This window comes from Zosterops lateralis (assembly GCF_965231275.1).
Source record: "Zosterops lateralis genome assembly, chromosome: 8".
NCBI lineage: Eukaryota > Metazoa > Chordata > Aves > Passeriformes > Zosteropidae > Zosterops > Zosterops lateralis.
The window spans coordinates 16,734,935-16,761,571 of record NC_139768.1 but is presented as its reverse complement, the minus strand read 5'-3'; the positions used below and the strand labels follow the sequence as shown (position 1 = coordinate 16,761,571).

Genomic DNA, 26,637 nt, shown 5'->3' with positions numbered 1-26,637 from the left:
TCTACACCCTTAATTATTTTCCTGGCCTCTCTTATAGTTTATTATCTTTCTTATATTGCAGTGACCAAAACTGCTCACAATATTCAAGGTGAGGGAGCGCCAGTGCAGAGCAGAGTGGGACAATCAAGCCCACTTGAATTGATTTCATCTCTAGCACCAATTTTATTCCATTGTCTTTTTATAAAACTTTTTGTGGCAAAAGTCCATCATGGATTTTTCTTTCCTTGACAAGGTGCTACTAAAAAGAGAAGTTCAAAAAAAAGCATTATTATTATTATTATTATTATTATTATTATTATTATGCACCACCATACCAATGCACAGTCCATGAAGCAATCTGTTTTGGGATTTACATAATCTCATTTTAGGATTAGCATATTTTTATGTGTAAAGACAGTCATGGCAGCAGGTACAAAGAAACATTGCAGAAATTGTTTTTATCCAGAAAGTTTCTGTTTTGCAGAAGTTCAGATACAACCTTCCCAAAGATTTGTGATGTTCAAGCCTTATAAAATCAGTGAAAATGCCTATGTTAGGTGCTTCTCTGGGTGATGTAAAGCCCTATTTGCTGTAAATTTGTTGCTGTCAGCCGTATTTGATTTATAAAGTAAATATTAATATATTTTATTTCCATAACATTTTTCCCCTGGGAAACTAAAAATGCTTTGTAAGCATGAATAGAATGTAAGTTACTTACTCAGAAGCATATAACAAGGGATTGGTATATTTTGCTAATAAAATCTAGGTACTTATGAATCTCTGTCGTATGTTTTCATCACAAGTCCATCCATATTTCCTCTTTTTATAGAACATTTCGTGAGATAGCAGGTTTTTTTGAGAATTTTAGAACCTTCTTTGTTTTTTCATCCATCATATTGTCTAGTGATCCTCATCACTTCTACACACATGCATGGTGCTTTGAATCCTCTCTTTTAAATGTTCTCCCAACGTTTTCTTGTGGTTTGTCCCCCTCTTACCCTCCCTGAATTCTCTTTAATCTGGTTCTTTCTGTCATGGTGTTTTTATGACCTCTGTTACTGTTGTATCTGAACAGACCACTCTCTGTCTTTAATAATATTTGCTGGAGAAGTTCTGTTCTTTGTGTTTTATGGAGGACAGATTTATGAGACTTACTTTAGTGAAATAAAATTCAAGGCACATGGGAAGTCCAGGTCAGGGATGTTTCTAGCACTTATTTGCAGATGACACGAAGATTGACAGAGCTGTTCTACAGAGCAATTTGGATTATACAATAAGATTAGCTATTCAAACAAAATGTGTTTTAGTACTGCCAGGTATGCAAGGACCACATGTTCACCCTTTGGCTATAAGGTGGAAGAATATTCTTAAAAAGCAATTTGAAAGGCATTTGTTGTGCTGAGGTCATAGTAAGTAACCATTTAAATTGGGGCTTCCAGTGCCCTTCTGACATTTCAAGAACCCTCTAGGGGCTCAGTGTGTTAAATTTTACCATAATTCTATCATTAAAAGTTTGGGAAATGCCCTTGTTATGGTGAGTCAATATCTTTGTGACTGTAGGGAAGATACTGGAGGGATTTACAAGTTAAGAGATAAAATTGTAACAGATACAAGTGCTGGAGAATAAATCCAGATACATTCAAATTTAAAAATATATAGATTTTAATTAAAAATATAATCCATCATTTAAACAAGCTCTAGAGGGAAAAGTGAGTTCTCCACCAGTATCTCCAGACATGTGCTTTTTTGGAGAATGTTCTTTGTCAAGTTACTGACTTCAGTGAAGAGATGACTGAATAAAATAATGCTGATGTTAAACATGATGTCAGACTCTATGAGGTAATGATTTTTTTTTCTTATCTCGAAATGTATGTAACAGCTTGTACAAATATTTGTCAATTGTTGATTGAACTTGTTTATTTTCATACTGAAGCCTAGAAATTGTATTAAGACTTCAGTGCATCCCACTGCCCACTGCTGGACTGCAACCTCAGAAATATACATGGGCTGTAAAGAAGGATATGTTTTGGCGATTGATGCTGAGCAATACAGTGTTTCTGTTCTTCAAGAAAAAGCTCCACCTGGTAAGAAAGAGCTGAGTATGTTTCATTCAAGCAGGGAAGAAAGTATATAGGTGAAAGCTTTTTGTACTTCCTTCTGTTCTTCTATTGGATACCTTACAAAAATTATAAGACTGCTTTGTAGAGCCCTAATTTTTATTAGTACAGTAAACATATAAGAATGTCTTTTGAGATTCTGTGGAGGTGTTTTTAACTCTCATTTTTCTTCCTGAAAACAAAACAAAACAAAACAAAACTGTAAATACATCAAAATTGATTAAATTAGCTCTATTTCCAGGAGTCCAGATCTTATTAACCAACCCTTCTAGATTAACATTAAACTATTGATATACCAGCTACTAATACTAGTACTAATACCAGTACTAATTTTATTATTGGTTAAGTACCAATAATTTATTTTATTTTGCATGAAATGTTGGATAGTCTTAATTTGCTGTGTTAGATAAAGTTAGAAGGGATCTTTGAAAGCTCACGAGTCTTCAAAAAATGAAACTGGAGCAATGTGGTTTAATAGCATTCCTTAGTGCCAGCTCTTACATAGACTATTTTATAATTAAAACAAGGCTGCAAACACTTCCAGGCTTTACTGCAGAATGTATGAAGCACAGAGAGTGAACAGAAGATATCTTTGTCTTCAGACAAAGAAATCTGGTTTTAATTTGTTCTGGAATGGAGGACCTCTGATTGATTGCATCTCACCAACATGGTTTGTATGCCCTATCTGTATTTCCACCTGTCTTTTTTATGGAGACCTTTAGCAGGCTATGACTGACTAAAGTTTCATGTTAAGGACAGTCCATTTCAGGCCTTCTTTTTCTGGGAATCCTGAGGTGTCTCCTCTGCTAAATTTCACTACCCTTCTTTGCCCATTCAGAGGGCTCCTAAATGGAGGATGCTGAAGCACAGCCAGCACAAATTGTTCCTTAGGCAATCTGTACCCCATCATCCTTTGATGGGATGGACACTGTCAGTCCTGTGGTGCACATGGAGTTCATACTTCGTTCAGGTCTAGGAGGAGTCCTGGAATATACTTCTCCCTAGCATGGAGCTGTTTCCCTAACAAACACTGAATTAGTGGTAATAGATCTCCTGGTAAGCTTATTTTCTTGTGTTTACATATATATGATTTTTTAAGCTGCAGCAAGTACCCTGACTTCATTTTTGATATTTAACACCAAAATGGAAGGCTGCTTTTAAAATAACCTAACAAAACATTATATCTCTTTTTGAAACCATCAGGCTGTTAAATTTAGCAAATCAAGGGTTGGAAATCATCAAGAAATAAAAACTTGAGGTGTGACCAGAATTGGTTTTGTCAGTTGAGTAGAAGGCAACAAGAATATTGGTCATTTGGCCTTTTTCTTGGCCTGTGTGTTTGTCTTTGGGTCGTGTCTTAAAACTGTATAACAAAATGCTCTGTATTTATACTATACTGAAGCTTCTGCTTAATTTAAAACAGACTGCATTCTGTATGTATTTAGCAGAATGCTTAAGTGCATGACCAGCTTTAAGCACATGCTGAATTCCTGATATGGTGTTGGAAACAGAATGATAAGCAGCCATGACATTTCACTTAGACATTGTTTTCAGAGTGGCTGAATTTCCTTATAAATGTATCTTAAAAAAAAATCATTGTTACAAATAAGAATACCATAATTTGGTACTAAAAGGAAGATAAATCTACATCTGAACCACTCTCCTTGCCAAGTCCATGTTATCTCCTTTTTACAGCTGTAAACTGAATAACAGAACTGTGCCTGCTCAGTGGCATAGATGGCAGAAATGGTAGATATTGAGGAAGAATGCACATTTTTCACTTAGCATACTGAACCTGGCCTTTTGTTCAGTAGATTGGAATACAACTGACTTGTATTGCAATATTGACCTACAAACAAGATTGACATTTTAAATTGTTTTCTTTTGTGCAGAGTTCGTGCAGAAAATAACAGATGTGGTGTCCTATGTTCGTAGAGAAGTGCAGAAAAAGAAAGGTATTTCCATGTTCAAATGAAGCTAATAGATTTTTAGGCAGCACTGCTGATATCTGGGAGTTATAATATGTGAGTACAGCTGGCACTGGTTAGAAAACCTCATACTGGCCTCTGTAAGACACATTGTTGGCAATCTTATGTGTGTTTACATGACAAAAGATTAATAGCTTTTGTGCTAAGAGACAGCCAAATTAAAAGCCTGAGGAGAAACAGTGGCAGTGGAAAAAATTCTGTTTGTTCTAATTTAAATTGGAATAAGTGGTGTTAGAAGAGGTTCTTTATTGCTTAGTTTTAGCATTTCTTTAGAACTGCAATCACTCATCATTTATCTGAGTTAGGATTTAGGGGTTTGTCTCAAACACTTTGTTTTGGGCACCACAGTACAAAAAAGATAGAATGGATGAAGTTCAGCACATTTCCACAAAGGTTATTAATGTCATGTACTAAGACACGTATGTCATGTCTTAGTACATGACATACAAATTTGGTGTAGAAAATTCTGTTCAGCCTGGAGAAAAGGAAATGAGGGATTTTACTATTGCTTTACCTAGCCAATCAAAGGTTACAGAGAAGATACAACCCAAGGACACAGTTTGCATCAATAGGAATTCTGGTATATATTAGGAAATAAATACTTTCACTGTGAAGGTAGTCAGACATTGGGACAAGTTGCCCAGAGAAGATATGAAATTTTCTTTTTTTGGGTATGTTCAGACCTTAGCTGATATGACTCTGGACAACATAATCCAACTTTGAAGTTGGTTCTGAGTTTGAAGTCGGCTCTGTGCTGAGCAGGAGGTTGGATTAGAGGACTTCTAGGATCTCTTCTGATCTAAATGAGTCTATGATCCTTTTACTCACAAATAAATAGTAAGTTATCCCAGATTTGGAGCTGCAACATAATGTTGAAATAAATTAAATTTGATATTTTATGTTGGTTTTGTGCTTTCAGGTGGCAAACCAAGTGATCTGCAAAGCACAGCTTTACTTGCCATGGCATTTTGTAATGAGGGACTGTATGCAGCTGGACGTGTAAGGCATCCTTTAGGCTTTTAACTTAGTCTGGGTGTTTGAAAATCTACATTCAAATGGGGTGTGTTTGCAGAGTTCACTGCAAAGACAAGAGTTAGGAAAAAGTGAGGAGCTTCAGGACTGTAAAGTTCCTCTCTGATGTTGACTATTTTACTTTGTGAAGGCTTGACATAGGGGGGAGCAGAGTGTGAAAAGGTTCTATTTCTGTACTCAAAGAAGCAATAAAAGAGGACAATCCTGATTTTATTTAAGAATATTGTAAAGGAACAGAAAAGAAGTATTGACAAAAATAGGAAAGGAGAGAAAATGGCCAATAGAATTGCCAAATTATTTTGTGCAAAATCTAACTCAATATCTAACCCAATCTGACAATGCCATTGTACATTCCTGCTTAAGTGGGGAACAGATTCTTACACTGTCTCAAAAACAGCAATATGAAATCTAAAGCATTATCTAATGAGAGAGTTTGTTGTTATCAAACATGGAATGTCAATTAGAATTGTATTAAAGAACACTTTCATGTTCAACAGATTTACAATCAGTCTAGAGTCCTTTTGATTTAAACATACTAAAGACAAATGACACCACTGGTGATGGGATGTAGTTAAACACTGCTGCTCTAGAGATTTTCAGAAGATCTTGCAATTCAGTTTGCCAGATAGTATAAGTGACATAGACCTCATTTGTATTTGTACTTTTCTGCACAGGAGGGCATTTTAATGTTTTATCACATCAAAGATCTGCAATATGAGATAAAAATCTGTGCTGATATCTCACAGCCCATATCCAGCCTCATGTTTTCTCCTGATTACACCAGTCTGCTGCTTGTCACTGACCAGGTACAACATTTGAGATAACAGCACTACATGATGGGATATTCCTGGGATTCTATATGAATATGCTGATACTATTAGTACAAAATGTTTAATGTAATTACACAAATCAACAAATTATATCAGAGGTGAACATATTCCATTCCGCGTCTTTAATGAAAATTGGAAAGACTTTTAATGAAGCACAGAACAATTGTCTCCTACAGATGGTGCAATATAAAGTACCTAATGTTGAGATTTCCCAACAGAAATCCTTATGTGTGGACAGTTGAGGACATGTTCAGGGTCTCTCATGTGTCCAAGTCATGGATCTGCTGGACATGAATTCCAGGCTTGGTGTGTGGCAGCACAGGGAGAAAAGTGTAGCTTGCATGTAGCTGACCTACTGTGACTCTGCACTAGAGTTGTTCTCTATACAGATATGAAGTTTTGAGTTGGTGTAGAATATTTATTTATTTCTGGAGTAACATGAAATTGGGTGTGCTTAAATTATTTTATTAAAGCTAGTTTGAGAAACAAAACTTCTTGAAAATATGGTTAGCTGGAGTGCTCTGAAAGGAACTAACATCATCTTCAGCCAGTATAAATTAATCTAATCCACTAAACTCAGATGAATCCTACTGGGCACTTTTTACTTCAGGTTAGAGTCAAATATAAAATTCAAAGAGTGAAGCTCAGAAAGATTGGGGGTGGGGTTTGAAGTCTTTGAAAGCTTCTAATAAAAAGTTTCATAGTCCAGTGATGGATTATTTCTGTTCATTTGTCAGGGAACAGTCTATAGTTACAGACCTGCCCATAGTGGAGAAGCTGTCAAACTCTTGGACACATCCAGCAGTTGTTTTCTGGCAGCTGATTTTCTTACTCCAGGGAACAACTACTGTGTGGTAAGAAATTGTTTTATTTCTCATATAGAATAGTGCCTCTTCTCAGGAAACCAATATGTTGCTAAGGCACAAAATGAAAAGCCTTGCAGAAATCAGGATTGTTCTGATACTTGTTACAGTTGTGTAACTTCTCATTAAGGAAGTAAATTCATTCATTCAGCTATAGTCTATAAAAGAGTCAGAGCTTGCCTTGGAATGCAGGTTGGATAATTTATGTTGTATTGGTTCTGCTGCTGATTTGTGTGACTTAGATTGTTCAGGAAGACAGCTCAGCAAAAGATGGATTCAGTTCAGAGAACTGATGTTGTCCAACAATTGCTACTGGTCTTTTTAGCCCTCTGCACAGATTGAACATCCTGAGAGATGTTCACACTTCTGTGCTGGGTCCAGGGACAAAGAAGGCCTTACTCATGCACCTGTCCATTCTTAGGAATTCCTTGCTTTTCACTGTCTTTTACTCCTGCAAGACATATATTTTAGGCACCAATTCATTTACAGGCCATGGATTCTCCAGGTAGCCAGCCTAGAAAACTGGGGATCGTAGTTTATTAAGTTGGCTGGATCTCTTTGTTCACCATTAGCACAGGAATGCTAAATTTTACCTGACTCTGTATGAGTAGTGTGAAGGTTGAGGGATCTCTAGCCTTACTTCTTGTAAGCCTTACTACTTGTAATTGTGGAATTACAAAATTACCTGGCTATAGGAAGAACTCAAGTATTGTTTTGATCTCCATTATTTTCCATGTGAGAAAACAAGACCTCTCCTCAAGGCCTTTCTTATGCATATAAAATTTTAAGCAGGTTGTTCTATTGCTGGCAGGATGGCAGCAGTGCTAACATTGATCAAGCTAACAAAAATTGCCCCAAATTGTCTCATTCTGCTTAAAGCTGCAGGAATGTAATAAAATTATTGAAAGTATTCCTTAAGCAGGTGTACCTTGCAGCACCTGGATTTAATGAAAAGCCAAATATTCCCAAGGGAAACTAGTAACCCTTAATCTGCTATGCTCAGTGATTAGTTGAATCTATATTCTGTAGGAGATCACTAATCACTTCCAGACTATTTGGTTATTTCATCCTCTTCTGATTCTGTTTTTCTTTGTTCAACAGTCTGTAACAATTTCAGGTGAAGTACAAGTTTGGTCCTTGGAAGATGGAACTTTCCTCAGCAAGCTAAACCTTGGTATTGAGGTACATGTAACCAGGAGCTTATATCATGACTGATACTTAAAATTTTCTTTATTTTTCAATTGGTAGCATAATATTCCACAGATTTGGATCAATCAGTGCTGAGGAAAGCTCAGTAATGTCTTTGAGCAACCCATGGATGAGATTTAAAGATTATCTTTCAGAATGTTCCCTTGAGCTAATCCTGTCATGTGTTTATCTTGACTACAAAGCAGAGGAAACATTTCAGCCAGATGTCCTCATGATGCATCTTTAAGCACATCTTTGTACAAAATACCTAAATTTTTATGGTATTCCTTTTTTCCTCTTTTTAATGAGTAACAGAAAAGTTTCAGAAGTATAAAAGCTAAATGCCTTGGCTGATAATGAAAAACAGATTTTAAGAATTGAGTTGATAAAAGTGTTTCAAACTGTTAATGCTTTGTCCTGATTTAAGATGCAGTCAAACCCTGAAATCTGACATAGTAAAGAAAAAAATCCCTTTCTATAACAGCTGTACACACAGCAGTGCACTCACTGTTTTAGTTAGGTGAAACTTTTTTCGCTTAAAATCTGGAGAGTGGATATAATGGTTGCTTTTTCTCTGGGAAGAACAGAATTAATTTTTGATGTGTAGCTACAAAGCATAGATACATCTCTAAATACTTTCTTTGTTAAAAACTTGTTTTTTAAATAAACCACTTGGGGTTTTTTCTTCGAATTTTAAATAGCGAAGTAAATTGCATCCTAAAAAATAGCATCATATATAAAAATAGGTTGAACTGTTAAGTATCTTCTACTTCTCAACTAGGCAACTTCTATGGCTTGCTGTCCCTCCTCCAACAGTGTTGCTGTAGGGACCCAAATAGGTCAAATCTGTTTCCTTGATGTTACCAAAGCTGAAGCTCCACGGGTTGTTCACAGAACTTTTCTTTCCAAACTTCCAGTGCTGTCTTTGCAGTAAGTATGTAGTAGGGTAGGGAGAGTGTCAATTTATTGCTTGAGTAATGATATTAGTTGAACAAAAAAAAATTGACATTTTTATTCAGATAAAAAATTAAAATATTTTAACGACTTTTACATTTTTTCAACATATTCTGAATTGCTTGCAAGAGATAGTAGCAGGATTTATAAGAGAGATATGTAATAGATCTGTATTTTAAAAAGGTTTAACTGAACACAGAAGATACTGCTGTATAAGATCCTTTTTGAAAAATCACCATATGCAGTAATTATGCACAATTTCATGTATCTGGCTTTAGAGGGTTATTTCTCACTGAATATAAATTTGAGGTTTTGTGAAGTTAAGTTTAAGCCTTTTGGTCATCTCTTTCTATATGGTGGATTTTTGTTACGATTACTAATTATTCATTTACTTACAGTTCTGGAGATTAGCAGTCCTCTTGTAATTAACTATAGTGACCTAAAAGGCTTTTCTTGTTTGGTTGGGGCTTTTTATTGGTTGAGTTTCTCCTTCCTCCCCGACCCCTGTTATTGAAAAATCTGAGAGTGTTTTACTGTACTTTGCAAGAGATAGAATGGATTTTGAACTGTTAAAATTTAATATAAATCTGCCTGTTATTTGAGACTCAGATGTATCCCTTTTCACAGCTAGCTAAGATAGAACATTAAAAATAGATAGAGCAAATTGTTCAAAATTAAATCAATGCAAAGATGTGTTTTTTCAAAATAATACCAAGATCTATGTCATAGTTTTATTTCTAAAATAGTGAATGTCAAAGAAATTATGACTTAACAAAGTTGGTAATGCAAACTGCTGTGGAGTATGATCGGCTGTAGACTGACCACCTACTCAATTAGAAGCTGCACTCATAGCACTGGGCTTTATATCTGGTCCTAAACCCAGAAGCTAAAATTTATGTTTATGCACTCAGTGAAGTCAGCAATTTATAGGAGTGAAATTATTCAACTCTTTTATTGACTGCATTGAATTGATTTCTGCTTGGATTTGCATTTTACCCAGTTATGATCAGAGTGGCAAGTTCCTCATTGCAAGAACTACAGAAGGACACATCTTTATTCTAGATGCTCGTCCGTCAAAATTATTCCAAGTTCTGGGATATATAGGTAACAACATGTAACATTAATTACATTTTCTTTTCTCTATTTCCTGCATTTTAAGTGTATTTGTCAGTCAGGCTAAGCCATTCAGCTTCATTCTACATATTTTCTTGGAGGATTAAACATATTCTTCCCATTTATTTTGTAAGGCCCAGAGTTCTTTTTGGAGCTTTTTGTTTTGGAGGGTCTGGTTGGTTGGTTGGTTTTGTTTTTTTGCTTTTTTTTTTTTTCCCTTTGTAATTTTAGTTAGCAAATGTAACAATATTCTCTTTCTTTCAGACTATGTATGAGTCACAGGGAAAAAAATTGATTAGATGACAAACTGATCATAGCTCCAACACCAAAGTAATAGTGGTGGCAAAGAACTAAAGAACTTTGCGAGAATTTGGACTAAAAAATTGTAGATTATAATAACTGTGTGTAATCTCCTGTTTCAGATTTCTACCACAGACATCTTTAGCATGGGAAGTGCTGAAATTGTCAGCTTTGCTGGTTGATAGTGAGGAATAAAATATGATGAATTTTAAGTCACAAAAAAATTTAGAAATTTGTGATTTTTTTTTCTAAAAGCATTGTTCTTAAAGATCATATTTGTGTGTATAGATCTTCACCATAATTTTAAGTATAAAGGACATTATTCTATAATTTAAATCGGTTTAACAAACAGAATTATATCTCCTTAAATAACTTTTGTAATTTCCCTGATCATATTCTCATTGTGTGGAGGGTTTGTTAGAGGAGGGTTTTTCTGTGGTTTATCTGGCTTTTATCAGCAAACAGCCTCAAAATTGTTACAATTCAAACTGAAGGTAAATTCAAATTTGACTATTTAATGTAATAATAATGTGCTCGTGCTTAGGGATTCCCAGCACCCAGTGCCTCAAGGGGAGTTGAGTGCATGCAGCACTCCTGAGCTGTGTTCCTAACAGGAATCTCTTTGTGTCGCAGGATATTTTAGTAAAAACAATGTTACCATGCAGCACTAACATTCCATTGATGTTCCTTACCTGCTTCAGTCCTGGCAGATGAAGTGCTCCATCTTTCTGTATTTTCTGACTTAAAGAATGACTTAGTTGAAGTGATGGTACTTCTTAATGTAGCAGAGGTCCAACAAGCAAGACTGGAAATTTTTCGTCTGCCTTCAGCAATCATAACAGGTAAAAACTGAAATATATACTAATGTTTTCAAGCGCAATAGGTCTAGTGTCAGATTTTCAAGTTATTCACATTTAATTTTTAAAAGGCCTTACATTTTACAAACTTTTCAAAAACTAGTTTTGTAGTTTTCAACAAAGTTAGTATTTTCTTTAAATATTCACTAAAGTCGAACTTATTTTGTGCCTATTTTTAGATATATAAAATGGAGCTTCATTTTCAAAGCTGATGAAAATCCACAGTTATTATCTTCATTTCAATTTTATATAAGGCGCCTTGTCAGTCCTAATTTCAGGTGTCCCTTTAAACTTCAAATTAGGGAACTAAAAAGAATCAAATTCCCTTGAAGATGTGAACTGCAGTGTTTTAACCAATACCACCCAGGCTGTGTGTTCCTCAGGTCAGAGATTCCTAAAACAAGTTCTAGTTGAAGGCAATGGTGACATGAACCTGCATGCAAACTAATTAGCACTGATGACATGATACTCGAAGGCAGAGTAAGTTAGTGTATGTAAAGAGTCACATCACTGTGGTTAAACTGTTTGTAGTACTTCTATAGAGCCAGTAGAGCTATTGCTCTGCTTCAGTGCAGTGTGCTGCATCAGCACAACTCACTGAGTTAGTGTTAAATCTGAGTCTCTTAATTTCCAGTTTCTTCTGTGAAAACTCACATCATGCTCACTCCTTGCTGAGGATCATTTTCATAATTACATTGTAGACAAAGCACTTGTATTAATGGTAGTCATGCCTCTTCCTCCCTCTTTCTTTTGTCAATCCTTTAGATAATGATAAGTACGTGAACGAACAAGGAATATTTAATGCTAGTGACCTGGAAAAGCAGCAATATGATCTGGATTGCCCTTTGAGCTCAGCAGTCAGACTGAAAAATAACATTGTGTATGGCTACTGCACCTGTACACCTTCCATCTGTAAATACCAAGTCTATGGAATGGTAATTCTCTGAAGTTGCATTATTTTGGTGGTGGTTAAATACCAGCAAAAAAAGGCTGCAGAAGAAATTAATATAGCAGGGTAGTATTTAGAGAAATCCTCTCTCCACTCAAAATACCTATTCCATACATACTCATTAACTTTCAGTATCCTACCATTTGCTCAGAAATCTGGCAAAAGTAATGTCCTTGTTCTGTTATATTGGTTCTTAAAATCCACACAGCTTGCAGGGACTTCACAAGTGGATTCTGTGCTGGAGCTGTGGATTTGTGCAGTCTGCTGAGTAACCTGGACATGCAGCTCCTGGGACTGAGCCAACATGAGCCCAGGACTCTCAGATGCAAACCCAGCCCAGCCTCACAATGAAGCAGTGGGGGCTTCAGGAAACCACTGTCTTTGCCTGCTGATGAACTGAAGCTCTCTGCAGCTCATAGGTCTCCCAAAGTTTAAGAGGCAAGGCAGGAAAAAAGGTGAATTCTAGAGGTCAGCATTCCTTCTTGATGTGTCCTATCCTTTATGAGCCAGGAAATTGAGGCTGGAACACACTGAATCCAGAGCCTTTTGCAGAGATGAGAAGCAAATCAGCAGCACAGCAATGACACTACTTCCTCAGCTCAATAATCCAACAACAGTTTAAACTGCAATGCATGTGGTAACCCACAAACCTCTCATTAATTTTTTTCATATGGCATAGATACCATCTGAACTGCTCTAACCTTTTGCTTGTTTAGCAGAGTAAATTTGGATATCCATCAGTATTTTCATCAGAAGAGGAGATTCCTAGCAAACAGTTTGGATCAGGTTTGCTCTGTTTATCACCCAATGGCCAGTGGCTGGCAGCAGCAGCCAAGGATGGTGTTTTGTTTATCTACAAAACTTCTACTCTGGTAGGTGGGCATCTGGGCACAGGCTTTGTTTGATTTACATGAGACAGAAGTGTGAAAATCACTTTTTTTAACTGCAAACTTTCCCTCACTTGAACAGAAGATGTTTGAGAAAAATTTATGTTGAAAATGAACTGACATAGCATTATACGAGACAATTGTTATTATAATGAATGTGTATACAATCATACAAACCACTTACCTCCTTCTTCATTAAATCGTAGCATAGATCATTTTGCTACTGTTCTTACCTCATGGAAAATCAATATACTTCAAACTTGTCCCATGTGTAGTCAAACCTTTTAAACTTAAAACTCCTAGTATTTTATTTTATGTACTTTGTATTGCCTTTGTGGATTGACTTTTATCTAAAAATAAAAAACCATTAAAATGCTTTTAAAATTTAAATAATAAAAATAATTTAAAGACATATTGCATTATAAAAACATATTTGCTGATACTGCTTCTATGACTCCTCTAGGATGTACTTGCTCAAAAGCATTGTCAGTCATATCAAGGAGGGGGAATCAGATCCATGGTATTCTCCCTGGATGGCAATTTCATCCTAGTTAACGGTGAAAATGATTGTGCCCTGGTGTGTCTGAAGTGGAAGTATGTATAAAGTGGCAGACTAATATTGATTGTGTCATTTCTTGTATCCTGATAGATTAATTTTTGCATCTACTTGTGATTCTAGACTTCCTTTTTCTTAGTCGCAAAGTAAGGAGAAGAATTGGATAGAAATAAAATCATTCCTCTCATCTTTAGAGGCAGCCTGGCCTCTCTAGCTCAGGGAAAGTCTTGTACTTTGAGTCTGACTGCAGCACAACACATAGGAATATCTTCTGAGAAGTATTACCTGATACTTATTGTTCTCTAATCAGCTCTGGAAAGGGCTCTTTGGGGATGTAAGGGATGTAATCTCCTGCAATAATATTTTAACTCGGCAAAAAGGAGACATCCCACTTTTAATGGGTATTCTACTGTGGCTATTGAGAGCTCTTAGCAGGCATTAGGAGTCAGAGACCCTTGAAAGTACAGCTTTTCTGTGGGAAAATAGATGTTCAAGTAGATGCATAGATTGCAGATGACTCTGTCAGAGCAGTATTTCTAATATGGGTAATCCATCTTTCAGAATTTTTACTTCTTTGGAGAGTTCAGTTAATTATGCAATTATAGAACTCAAACAATACAGAAATATTGAATAGGCATTCTCAAACAACTTAATAATTGTGTTATAAAGAATATTTATTACTTTGTCCTTTTCTCATATACAAAAACCACATCAGTTCCCTTTCTGTTTACCAGGGAGATAAAGGAAACTGAAGTTGAGCAAGCTGCTCTTTACTGGCAATCTCTACTTGATATACTGAACAAGTCTACTTTAGATGAAAATTCTGTTTTAACATCTATGGCAGAATGGAACTCTGACCCAGAATCCACATCAAAATCACTTCCAGTAAAGAAATTTATTGTTTTCTTTATTTTTATGGGGAAAAAAAAGTTTGATCATTATCCTAAAATAGTACATGATAAAAATTGTACTTAATACATTCATCCTTTTGTTAAAGTGGAAGAATGCCCCTGAGGATAGGCTGAATATGCTTAAATAGTAAGAGTACTATCAAAGAAATGGAATATTTAAGGGAAGATGACATTCACATCTTCAGTTTCACTTGGCCACAGAAAACTCTGTGAAAGTCGATTTCTCCTCATGTGAAGTTATGTGTCCTTCCCAGTGTGATGTTACTGCTATACATTGTGTGTTACTAATGATATGTTTTTCCATTGAAATCAAACAAAATAGTGATTACAGAGATTAGTCCAGTCAATCATTTGAGTCAAAAGGCTTTGCATAACAGCAAGACTTTGCAGGATCAGATCTGGGGGCTGGTTAGGCAACAAAAATGTAAGACCCTCTAATTTGGTAGGGATGGTGGTGGTGGTGTTTCTAATGGGAATCCACTTTTCTTTCATTTCCATCTTTCTTTTACCCACTCTCTAAGTATCTGAGCCAGATGTTTACACCCTTAATATAAACATCAGGAGGCACCACTGAAATCTTTTTATGTACAGGGGACAGAAGAAGATGGAAACATCACAAATACCGATGACATGACATGGATAGGCCAGAAAACACAGAAGGTACTTTCACAGAACAAGTATTAACCAAAGCCAGAGTTTTCAAGGGTCATGAGTCACTTGGGGTACCAAAGTATTTGCTGTAAACAGATCTAGTTTCAAAAGCTTTTCTCACATTTAGCCCTTTCTTTAACCATTGTGGTCTAGACTTTTGAAATTCTAGGCCAAGGTTATGAGGGAAGGTGCTTAGCACAATAGGAGCTCTGAAAACCAGAGGATGACTTCTACACAAGGACTACACAAAAAAAAAAAAAAAAAAAAAAAAAGGCGCAAAGAAAAGCAAGGGGGAAAAAACCCAGAAAAATTCACTTCTTTTAGAAACTTAAAAGACTTTTTATGATAAATGTCAAAAAGTTGTCAAGAAGATTATTACCAGAAACCAAGCAGGTTACTCAATGAAAAATGAAAATAATGCAAATTTTCAACAATGAAAAATCTAATGATTAGAAAATTCTGGCAGTAGGCTTTATGCAGTTCAATGTGTCTGTAAGCACTGCACTTGTAATTATGTCTTCCTTTAGTATTTTCTTTTTTTCAGCACTATTGCTGTACAACCAGTTTACAATGTGACCTGGCTGTAAAATCTGTTTTCTCTTGTGCAATTCTAAGGATCATCCTATTGAATTAGAGTTGTGTCTGTTTCAGTTATTAACCCCACTGGCATTTTATTTTCTGTACAGATAATGTTCCTTTAGATTACTTCAGTATTTTTTTTCTCTTGCCTTTTTTTTGCCTTTCAACAATGCATTTGTTGTATGTCAGGTTATGAGAGAAGAGACTCAGAGGTTTGCTAACCAGAAGGAAGAGGTGCAAATGGGAATTAAAAAGCTACAGGAAACTGTGAGTTTCTTCTAAGGGTAATAGCTCAGCTCCCCAGTTTTGTTTACAAGAACACTTCCTTTATACCTGTGAGCTCTGGTGCCCAGTTACATTTTTGTCATAAGCTCTGAGCAGACAGGTATGAAAGAGATGTGTTTCTTCAGGGACCAATGCTGAAACTGCCAGGAGATACTGTCTGCTTCTCAGTTTCCTTTGCTCCAAATATTTTTTTTGTACCACCCTTGTAGGTTGAGCTATCTGTCCCCTCAGCAGGCTAATTTCTGCCTGTCTAACAACCTTCCATTACTGAAAAGACTGTCCTCCTTTTTCTTCTGCTTCTTTCCATAAGGCAGTTAAAAGTGCAAGTAATTAAAATAATTTTCTCTGATACCAAGTTCTGTAGTGTTAAAAATAGCATTTCCTCTATTCACATTCAATTTACTTTTTACTCCTTATATTTTTTTTAAAAAAACAGATTCAGAAAATGATGCATGAAAATCAGCAGGTGCCAGACATTGAGAAACTCGAGCACTGGGAGTTCAGCCTGGACCTAGAAGAACTGAAACAAGTGCAAGCAGAGGTTGAAGAAGATGTGGCCAGGGTATGGCAGAATGGGGGAACATTTTAAAACTATCTGTGGAAAGGAGAAAAATTAGTAAATAACAGAGGATTATCTCAAAGTTGCTGTTCACTGCTGAGAAGCAGAAAAACAAAAGTATTTAAAGTCACTTTTTGAAGCAGGTGAAACTGCTGATGCAGACAAGGCAAATTGGAATATGATTTATGCCAGAAACTATAAATTTCACACTGTGGCCTTGGGCATGTTACTTAAGTTCTAGAATGCTTTTCTTATTGAAAATGATACCTCCACTACTATGCAGATAGTTTCTGGAGAAGATAGCAGTGATAGTCTAAGATGATTAAATACTGATAATTCATTTAATTTGTTAGTCTCAGTAACTCAATGCAAATTGTCCACATCTTGTTCACCACATCCTGTTATTTTCCCTTCTGTGTCTTGAAAGGCAAGGAAGGAGATTGAGATGCAGACTTTATCCTACTGCTATTTGCGGGATTTAATCAAACACGATTGCTGGGATACCATGTGTGTAAAAGAACGTGTAGTTAAGGTAACCTCTGTTTCTAAGACATTTTCTGCAGTAGTTTATTTATTCCTTAAGGTACAGAGACAAAATCATACATTTGTGATTTGCTTATGGTGTGAGAAAAACTTTACTTCTTCCCAAGGCTCAGGGAAATCTTTTATTCTGTTAATTTTGTCTGAGTCTTGCGGATTTTACCTGCTAAGGTGGAAAATAGTGCTGATAAGCAAATAGGGAACTCTCTATTCCTTGATCTCAGACAATATATTTACACAGTATTGCTAAAAAAAGAAGTAAATACTATTTTTCTTTGTCAGTCTGTATGAATTCTGCTACAGAGACCATAAAGGCAAAATTTAACCTTGATTTTGCCTATTTTAAACAGAGGGAGATGAGTCAAACTGATGATACTGGATTATCCCAAGGGAAGTGAAAGACCAAGTCATTTTACAAAAAAAAAAACAAACAAACAAACAAACAAACTAGTTCTGGTTTAATTCTGTGGATAAAGATGGATAAAGAGACCACACCCACAGATTATTTTTTAAAACTGTATTTAATACATTGTCTGTACTAATTGATCCTCAATTTTATTCCTGATTTTAAGCAGTTTTTAACTGTTTAACATTCAGGTATTGAGCAAATGAACTGATAGAAGCATTCTGAAGAACTTTTTACTTTGTGGTTTTTTATTTTCAATTTGAACAGTGCTTCCACATTGATTGTCAAGTGAGTAATTATCCACTGAAGGAACGTAGTAAAGAAGAGCTGGAAGCTTTGAAGAAAGTTCTTCAGGTAAAGAAGACTGAGACAGCTGATCTTAAGCTACAGCTCATGATCTTCTGAGCCAGCATCTTATCACTTCTTTATCTAGTTACATTCCTAAGGCCCATTTTCTTGCTGTAGAAGTTGGCCAAAAATATTTTTAAACATAAATAAAGATGAAAGGTTGTTAAAAAAAAGTATTAGTCTTAAATAAGCACAGGATAGCTGAGGTTAGAAGAGCCCTTTGGAAATTATCTAGTCCAACATTCCCAGAGCATTTACTCAGGGCTGTCCAGTGAGGCTTGGAATATCTCCATGGTGAAAGAATCCATAAGGTCTCTGGGCTACCTTTTCTCATCTTTGACAAACCTCACAGGAAAAAGAACCCCCCAAGCCTTCTCCTTCCTGAGGGTAAACAATTCCAGTTCTTTCCATCTATCCTCACATATAAAACGTTTAAAATCTTTACTGATACTAGTGGCCTATCACTGGACTTGCTTCAGTATTACCAGTGTTGTACTGGGGAACCTACAAATGGACCCAATATTCCAGATATGATCATTTCAATTTGTATTATTTTGATCACTGAGCTTAATTGAAGAATATAACCTCTAGACTTTTTTCATTGTGTGCCACTGGATCATGTACAAACTTAACACAGTTGCCATGTTTCTGATACACAGGCTAAGAAGCAAAATCTTGAGGCTGACTCTGAGACAGCTTTATCTGAGGAAGAAGGAGAGAATTCCGCAGTACTGGCTGATGGTGGTACATCTCACTGCCTAAAGGGAAGCCTGAGCTCTCAGTATGGTGGGGACACATCTATCCTATACCACCAATGTGATTTGCACACCAGGGAGCAGAAACTCAATCAGACAATATTATTGAAGGTGATATCTTTTGAAATCTCTTACTGCAGTGACACTCTCAAATCCATTGGTTTTCACAGCAGTCACAGCCACTGTTAGATTTTGGACATACTGACACTAAACAATGGAGAGTCACACCAGTCTCTGAGTAACTGAGACAAAAGCTGATAAATGCACATAGTGTTGTGGATTTGCCAGCTTGGGTTGGGAGAACAAGACTTCATGAAATTGGTTATCCAGTTTCAGGGTATCTGTATCCTTTTCATGGTGCATTTTAGTAAAAAAAAATCTAACAGTAAGAGAGACATATACTTTACTCTCATTAAAGAGTTTAATGAGACTTGAGATCAATTCTTTATGCTAAAAGAATAATTTATCCAGTAAGAATACGTGCTTTTTAGATGATTATAAGGTCTGAGGTGCTCTTAAAAAGTCAATTTCCAATGTTTGTTTGTTTAATGGGCACATTTTACTTACATATGACAGACTATCACATGGAAGCATATTAAAGCTGCAGGTTGCATCAGGAAAGTATATCCTTTGCTCTGCCTCCCTGCTCCTGTGATTTACAATCTCTAGATTTACAGGTCACTTTTTTTTCCGTTGAAGCTCCTCTTTCTTTCAGCTCTTCTTTTCAGAAGAGGGCCAAAAAAAGCAAATAGAGGACAGCCTAATTTTTGATCTACCTTTGGGAGCAGCATGTTTCTTTCAGATTCTTTCTTAAATGCCAAATGCGTAGAAGAAAATGAATAAAAATTTCTAGGGGGAAAAAAAGAAAACAAGATCATTTGCCTAAGTCCATTTAGCAAAGCTTGAACTCTACACTTACACAAAATGGGTTTACCAGTTTATCTCCTTGTCAGACACACAAATACACATTCATGATTCTGATGGCTTGAGTAGTATATAAACATGAATGGATGTGACCTGAACATTACTGCTGTTTCCCTTTTTGGTATTCCAGGACATCATTTACAAAGTGAAAGCTGCTTTTAATGAGGAATTTGACATAGTTGTACAAAAAAAAGAGCAGGAGATAGCACGAGTGAAAGAAAGAAACCTGAAGATCCAAGAAATCTTGGAACAGCTTGACCTTCCACTTGAAGTGTGGGAGCCAGTCCTTACCGACGATGAGATGCCGGAGCGAGCGCTCGCTGTTCAGGATTCAGAGGTGTCTGAAAAATGCATCTTTGTATTTCACCCATTCAAACCCAGCTCTCTAATTCTTCCCCTTTCCAGACATTGTGTCAGTACTGAAAAACTTTCAAGCAGATGTGTCTGTATGCTTAAAATCATCTTTTTGGCTCATTTTCTTCCCTTTCCTTTTTAGGGAGAAAAGCATTAATGAGTTAATCTGAAACAAAAAAATGTATACAAACTTAATCTATTGCTGTTAAAAGTTTTCAAAATGCCTATAAATTAGATAGAAATTCTTTGTTCCTGACATTCAAACCAGGCTTTCAGGAATTGCTTCTGTAGTTTAGGGTTTCTTTGTTTTCTCTGAGTGCCATTTGGAACCAAAGTAGTTTTAAACCAAAAACCTAAGTATTAGAGCATACTTAGTAATGCACTTATAAATTCAATTAAATATTTACAAAGAAACATCATATTTCATATGCAATATATTCCACTGATCTTATCTGCTCATGTGGTCAATCTTTTCCCATTTTTCTTTGCTCTCTCACCAGTCCATGTTATCCCACTGTAAGAAAAGGCATACACAAAACACAACTAATATCAACAAAAGTGATGGTGGTTTCTATTTTTGGATATTTAAATATAGTTTCTGTTGCTGTTCAAAAGGAGAATTTTCATCTCGAGGAATATTGTCATAGAGCAGAGATACAGCAAGCATTGAGAATTTTTATTACACCATTGTAATGGTTTAACCCCAGTCAGCAACTCTGCACCACACAGCTGCTCACTCGCTGCCCCATCTCAGCAGGGTGAGGGAAACAGTTGGAAGGGTAAAAGTGAGAAAACTTGTGAGTTGAAATTAGAACAGTTTCATAACTGAAACAAAATATAATAATAATGACAAATATCATAATAATAATGTAATCAGTTAAAACATAATCATAAATGTAATTAAGAGGGAAATAATAAAAAGAGAAAGAAATCAAACCCAAGAAAAACAACTGATGCAAATGAAAAACAATTGCTCACCACCAACATGCCAATCCCCAGGCTGTGGGATTCACTGTACACCAGCTACTGTGAAGAAAATTAACTCCATCCAAGCCAAAACCAGACCACTATTTTTCCAAAGGTTCTTAGTTCCTGTGATCACATTTGGAGAAAAGAACCCTGATACGAATTTCATTTTGTGCCTTCAGGTTAAAGCTGAGAAATATATGACTCAAGAGGAGATAGAGCAAGCAGAAAGGTTGGTTAGGCTGGAAATGGAAAGACGCCTTGCTGCTACGGTAATTAAAGAAGTATCCCTTTTACAGCCATTGTCTCTGTTCAGGCTTATTTAGTTAATGCAGCACTGAAACATTCCAGTAATGTAGTATAGGAGTATCAATTTAAACTGGTAGGTAATGATTATATGTGCCTTTTCCTTCTTATTGTTGTTTACAATCAGAGCTACGTAGGTCAGCTAGGGGGAGAAAAGATAGAGTGTTAGACTCACAGGTATTAAACATGTGCTTAGGGTCAATTTAAAATACCATATCAGGTGGCTGGGAACTAGATGCATGTCCAAATTTATGCTACTCCTCAATCAAGAGCTTTGTGCTTGATATGCGTTTGTTGATTCAGCAGCCTCTGGTCTCCATGGTTCAGACTAGAGGACTGTAGTGCTTTCCTCTGGCTTTAAAATGCATCTGTAAAAAACCTAAGATGGTTCTGGCCCCAAAACAGATGCACAACTACAACTTCCTTCATCATAGCTGGGCAGTTGGCCAGAAATAACCTATGCCTGTGTTCTTTCCAAAACTGCCAAAATGACAGTTTTATTAAGTTATTTGGCACATGAGTATCTGTTTACCAGAAAAAACTGAGACTTTTGGCATGTTTCACACACATCCTCAAAAAGCATCAATCTGCTAGTGCCAGGCTGAATAATCTAGAGGTGAACACTGTTACCATCCCCAAAACTTGTAATTGCTACACTTCCTTTTTTGTCTTCAAGTATTTTTTGTGGCTCTTCCCAGGATGATGAAAGACCACGTGCTCTTAATGACATGATGGGTGGAGTGCTGGAAATCAGGAAAGAAGACGTTTTGAAATTGGTGAGATGTGTTTCTGCTGTGTCCTTTAGGAAACCTGTGGGCTCTTCTGGCTGTGTGAAATTCAACCAACAAATATCTCCAACCTCAGTGACAGAAGAAAGCTGGAGAACAGTAGAATTGCATTATTACCTGATAGACTCTGTAAGAGAGCAAACACAAAAAAAGACCACAAGATTCTACTGCCTGTGTAGAATTACCTATCAACACCTGTCTACAGTGGAATACTGTAGGACCATCATCTATTTAATGTACATCTATGTAATACATTACCATTATAACAGCTATATTGCTGGGGGAAGGGTCAATCATCCATGTCTGTGATCTTACAGAAAAACACTGTGTTTCATATAACTCACCCAATATAGAGAGTACAGCAGTAGAGGAAGGAAAGGATGTGAAGAAGTGCCACAGAAAAAGGGTAGGGCAGACCCAAGCACTCCTCTGAAATCAATCTGTTTTGGAAAATTAGGACTCTACATAGAAGTTTACATTAGCATGGAGTTAGGTTTGAGGTTCTGAAATAGAAAATGTGGTGTATCTTGTACTGACAGTAGTATTTGAGTACGAAATTCTTGTATTTCGCAAGTGAGTCTAGCACGAAATATATATACACTAAAATTACTGGTGCAAGTAAAAGACCAGAGCAACAGAATATATATGTTACTTTGGCTTATACCTTACTGAGAAATAGCTTTTGTTAAATTTAGTGCATGCTGTAGTTTGTTAGTGTACTGATGTAGACTTAATATTGCTTTTTAAGCATATTTTTTTCAATACTTCCAGGATATTCCTCCACCTTCTTTTCTATCCAGATCTGAGGATCTTTGGACTGACGAAGAAAAGAAAATATTTGAAGAATATGAGAAAAAAGTCAAGAAGCTGAATGAAGAAAAAGAAGAGTATAGACAGGTAAATTAAAATGAGGAAAAAGATGGGTTTGTTCACAGTGCTCATGACCAAAGCTTTCAATCTTTCTCAGAAGCAACTTCTAAAAATTAATATGAATAAATAGGATAAACTAAGAATAAATTATCACTAAAGATCATGTGGCATATTAAATAAATCCTGCCTTAGACAGAATTAGGAGTCTCCACGTAAAATAATTACTATGGGCAAAAACTTGTAAAAGTTGTGATATCCTACAAAGGTAACTTTCCTTCACAAATCTACCAGTATTTCTAAAATGTGTTTTTCAGGTTCATTCCCAGAGTTGCTGATGCTATACACAAATAATACAATTATATTATTTATTCTTCAAATTAGTATTGGAACAATATAACTGTAGCCTGGCAGAACTTTTTCCAAACAAGTAATATCTCTGGCGTTTTGGCTGAATTATACAGTTCCATATTGTGCATTCTCCATCCTGTCATATATATATATATATATCAAGAGAGACATCAGAAATTATTTGTTCTTCCAGATGTAATATTGCTGCTCTTGTCCTTCCCTTCCCCAGTTTCTGAGAAGTGAATGGAACAAACTTGAAGCTTCAATCAAGGAAACAACAAAAAAATTTGATGAGATTGTCTGCAAACTCTCTGAGAAGAAACTGAAATCAGAGATGGCCATCTACCAGGTATTGCAAAAAGCATTAATTTTTCATCTCTGCCTCTGTGCAGTAGAAATGTTAACTTTTTAAAATTACAATAATTTCACAGGAAGAACTCAAAATAGTCAATCTCATTTACGCTTTACTGGTGGATGAGGAGTTGGATACCAGAGAAGCTGGACTTCACAAATTCCTCGTGAAAAAGAAGGAAGATAAAGTAAGTTATAATTTGGAACAGTGCTGTTAGGAGTAATGTAATGTTTACAGTACAGTTTCATGTGAAGTCTGCTCTTTCCAAACCAAAATCTTGCCATAAAGGACTTTCTGACAATTTACAGGGTCATTGTTGGTTTTTTTCCAGTTTGTACAGGTGACACACATTATAAATACCTCTGGTTTTCTTAATAGGTACTCAGCTTGGTTCATCTGGAGTTCTTTGGTAAAACTTCATACATTCAGAAGGGCATGCTGCTATTTGTTTGCTACATATAATATCCTTTAGTACCTGGTATCAAGCTGAAAATACAGTAGTAGGTGCTGGGTTTCAATGCCAGCCTCTTACTGTGGTTTTCTGCAGGTTGGTTCTGGCTTTTGGAACAATGTTATCCCATTTTCCCTCTTTGTCTTCATGGAGCTATTCATGAGTCCAGGGATAATATACTGCTGCCTCCACATGTCAGATCACCTGCTCAGCCTGAGCAGAGCACTGTGTGTTTGCAGCTGCCAGCAGCCCATTGTGAGCTGCAGGGAGGGATTCCAAACAGCCCCCACCACTGAATTGTCTGGACTAGTTTTAAAGCCATCTGAGGCCAAGTATATACCAGCTTACAATTTTCAATTTTTTTTTTCCTTTATTTTCTAAATGGTCCCATTGGTACAACTTTTGGTCCCTGGAAACTGTCAAATACAACAAAACTGTCTCCCCAGCAGAGTATTAGCATTTAACAGCCTCTATAAAACATGACTTTAGTATCCTGACACGTAGCAGAACACTGCCATGGCAATGGGCAGATCACATTCTAGAGTTAATAACTCTCCACTGAACAACATCTGAGATTTTTTGACTGGTCTTACCTGAGATGACATGAAAGTAAAAAGAAATCTCTACAGAAAAAAAAGGTATCAACATATCTCATTACATTCAATGATTCAAAAGGCTTGTAAGCATTTCTTATACAAATTTGTTACATTCTTAAGCAGCAGGTTTGCTTAATTTCACAGCTCTTCATCTTCTAGCAGTATCTACAAGTGACCCCTGAAGAAGGCACTACTTGGTTACTTAAAATAGTTCACAAGGTTATCTCTAGAATTAAGAAGGTGTCAGCTTCATCACTGTATGTGAATAGCTATTCACTGCTTCTGCTGGCTGTTTCATTCCCGAAATCTTTTCTTTTTACTATAGGTCAAGGTTGCAAGAAAAGTCCTGACTGCAAAACATGGTGTTGAGGCTTACAGAGGCCCCTATAGAGAAGCATTACATGAAGAGAAGGTGAGACTCTTGGAAACATGTGGAGTTTCAGAAGTTAAAAGTTAATGTTGTATCTTCATGATGAGAAAAATGTATTTCTCTGTAAGCTCTGGCCACCTCACTGATCAATTAATTTAGGCAGTAAAGGACAGTGTGTGTATAGAAGAATTTATGAAATAGTGCAGATTCCTATGATGTTTGGGAGCACTTGGAAGAGCACTGTATCCTGTATTTCTAAGATATGGGCAGGTTGATTTTTTAAAAAAAAAATAATATTGTGGTAACAAGAAAGCTTTCTTCCCCACCCCCAGAGCCTGGAACATGGTTTTATAAGGCAGTTTGCTGATCTACCTCACGATCTTTTTGAGGAACTTTTACATCTTTACAGACATCGACCAGAGTAAGAGCCCCTCTGATTCCATTGTTTAAATAGTAATATTTCTCATAAGTCAAAAATGAGAGTACTATTTATTCTAATAGTCTAAACTATATTGCCTGCTTTTTGTTGGATAGTTAACAATAGCTAATTTCCCATCACACTAACAACTGCTGTTTTAAATATACATTTCCTTATTCACCCCACAAAATTTATTTTAAATGCAATCTAAACAATCATCGGATTCCAAGACAATATTCTTATTTTGTACCATCTTATCTATTTGCTTTTTGCAAGACATTGAGAGTACAAAACATTCTTGGTTTTTTGTGACCTTCTGTGCTAGAGAAAATACAAATTACATCCTGTCTGTGCTGTGTGTGTGCACTAGGACCGCAAGGACAGAAACCCTCCTTGACACAGCTAACCCCTATGTGAAGAGATCAGTTGAGGATTACCAAGATGCACTTTCCCTTTTGATGAAAACCCTGGATGAACTGGATAGTCCTGAGCACAAGCCCAGTGGCTTGGACCAGTCTTTGTGGGAACATTTTTGTCTAGCCAGACGAAATAAAATGGAGAGTGAGGAGCTGGTATGTAAAATTCTTTATTTTGCTCGTATAGTTCTTGATATTTTTGAGTCTTAAACTTTAGTGGAGTTCTCACATAGGGTCAAGCTAGTGGTGAAGTAACAATGCAGGATGCATATACTGCATTGGCCTTTGAAAGTTTGTTCTAGCTACATTCAATTCAGAATAACAGGGAAACCTGTTCTCCAGTTCTAGCTGTAGTTCTTCAGAGGAAAAATTAGCATATTAATATGGATGGATTTGATCAGAATAATTGTGACCTTGATATGGTTTCATTAAAAATGAAAAATATCATTTTCCTTTTCTCTATCCTTAAAAAAAAAACTATGAGGTATTTGATTCCCATTATCTGTTGAACTCATCCTCTCCCATAAGCATTCTATACTTGCACCAATGCACTCCAATATTTTTCTAAAATATAAACAGGAATTCTTAACAAAATGTGTTTCTGGAGATGTATTTGTTCATTATAAAAGCATGAGTGAATAAATCTGAATTATACAGAGACAGATATACACGAAATTTGACCAAAAGAGAAGCAAATATGATTTCCCTTCACATGAATAAGCTATGCATATATGAACAAATAATTTCCTGAGCAGAGTATAAGGATTGTAACCTTTGTGTCTCATATGCTGTACTGAGATTCTCAAAATACTGAGCTGCATATTTATGTAT

General features: G+C 36.1%; 1 protein-coding gene across 1 annotated transcript in view; it reads left to right on the top strand.

Annotated features, from left to right (window-relative positions):
* CFAP43 (cilia and flagella associated protein 43) overlaps positions 1–26,637 on the top strand; it is a gene marked incomplete at its 5' end in the record, with an annotated part of 41,955 nt that overhangs the window by 9,272 nt on the left and 6,046 nt on the right. The window contains 28 exons of the mRNA XM_083867012.1: positions 1,913–2,063; positions 3,989–4,051; positions 5,004–5,083; positions 5,791–5,922; positions 6,684–6,800; positions 7,911–7,991; positions 8,779–8,927; positions 9,952–10,055; positions 11,066–11,206; positions 11,987–12,156; positions 12,887–13,042; positions 13,521–13,651; positions 14,348–14,498; positions 15,116–15,184; positions 15,944–16,021; positions 16,476–16,601; positions 17,026–17,130; positions 17,812–17,898; positions 18,552–18,758; positions 19,702–19,908; positions 21,074–21,163; positions 21,896–21,973; positions 22,757–22,882; positions 23,433–23,552; positions 23,635–23,742; positions 24,928–25,014; positions 25,305–25,393; positions 25,761–25,962. Of these exons, the coding sequence (XP_083723138.1) occupies positions 1,913–2,063; positions 3,989–4,051; positions 5,004–5,083; positions 5,791–5,922; positions 6,684–6,800; positions 7,911–7,991; positions 8,779–8,927; positions 9,952–10,055; positions 11,066–11,206; positions 11,987–12,156; positions 12,887–13,042; positions 13,521–13,651; positions 14,348–14,498; positions 15,116–15,184; positions 15,944–16,021; positions 16,476–16,601; positions 17,026–17,130; positions 17,812–17,898; positions 18,552–18,758; positions 19,702–19,908; positions 21,074–21,163; positions 21,896–21,973; positions 22,757–22,882; positions 23,433–23,552; positions 23,635–23,742; positions 24,928–25,014; positions 25,305–25,393; positions 25,761–25,962 (3,405 nt within the window). The remainder of the gene's footprint in view (positions 1–1,912; positions 2,064–3,988; positions 4,052–5,003; positions 5,084–5,790; positions 5,923–6,683; positions 6,801–7,910; positions 7,992–8,778; positions 8,928–9,951; positions 10,056–11,065; positions 11,207–11,986; positions 12,157–12,886; positions 13,043–13,520; positions 13,652–14,347; positions 14,499–15,115; positions 15,185–15,943; positions 16,022–16,475; positions 16,602–17,025; positions 17,131–17,811; positions 17,899–18,551; positions 18,759–19,701; positions 19,909–21,073; positions 21,164–21,895; positions 21,974–22,756; positions 22,883–23,432; positions 23,553–23,634; positions 23,743–24,927; positions 25,015–25,304; positions 25,394–25,760; positions 25,963–26,637) is intronic.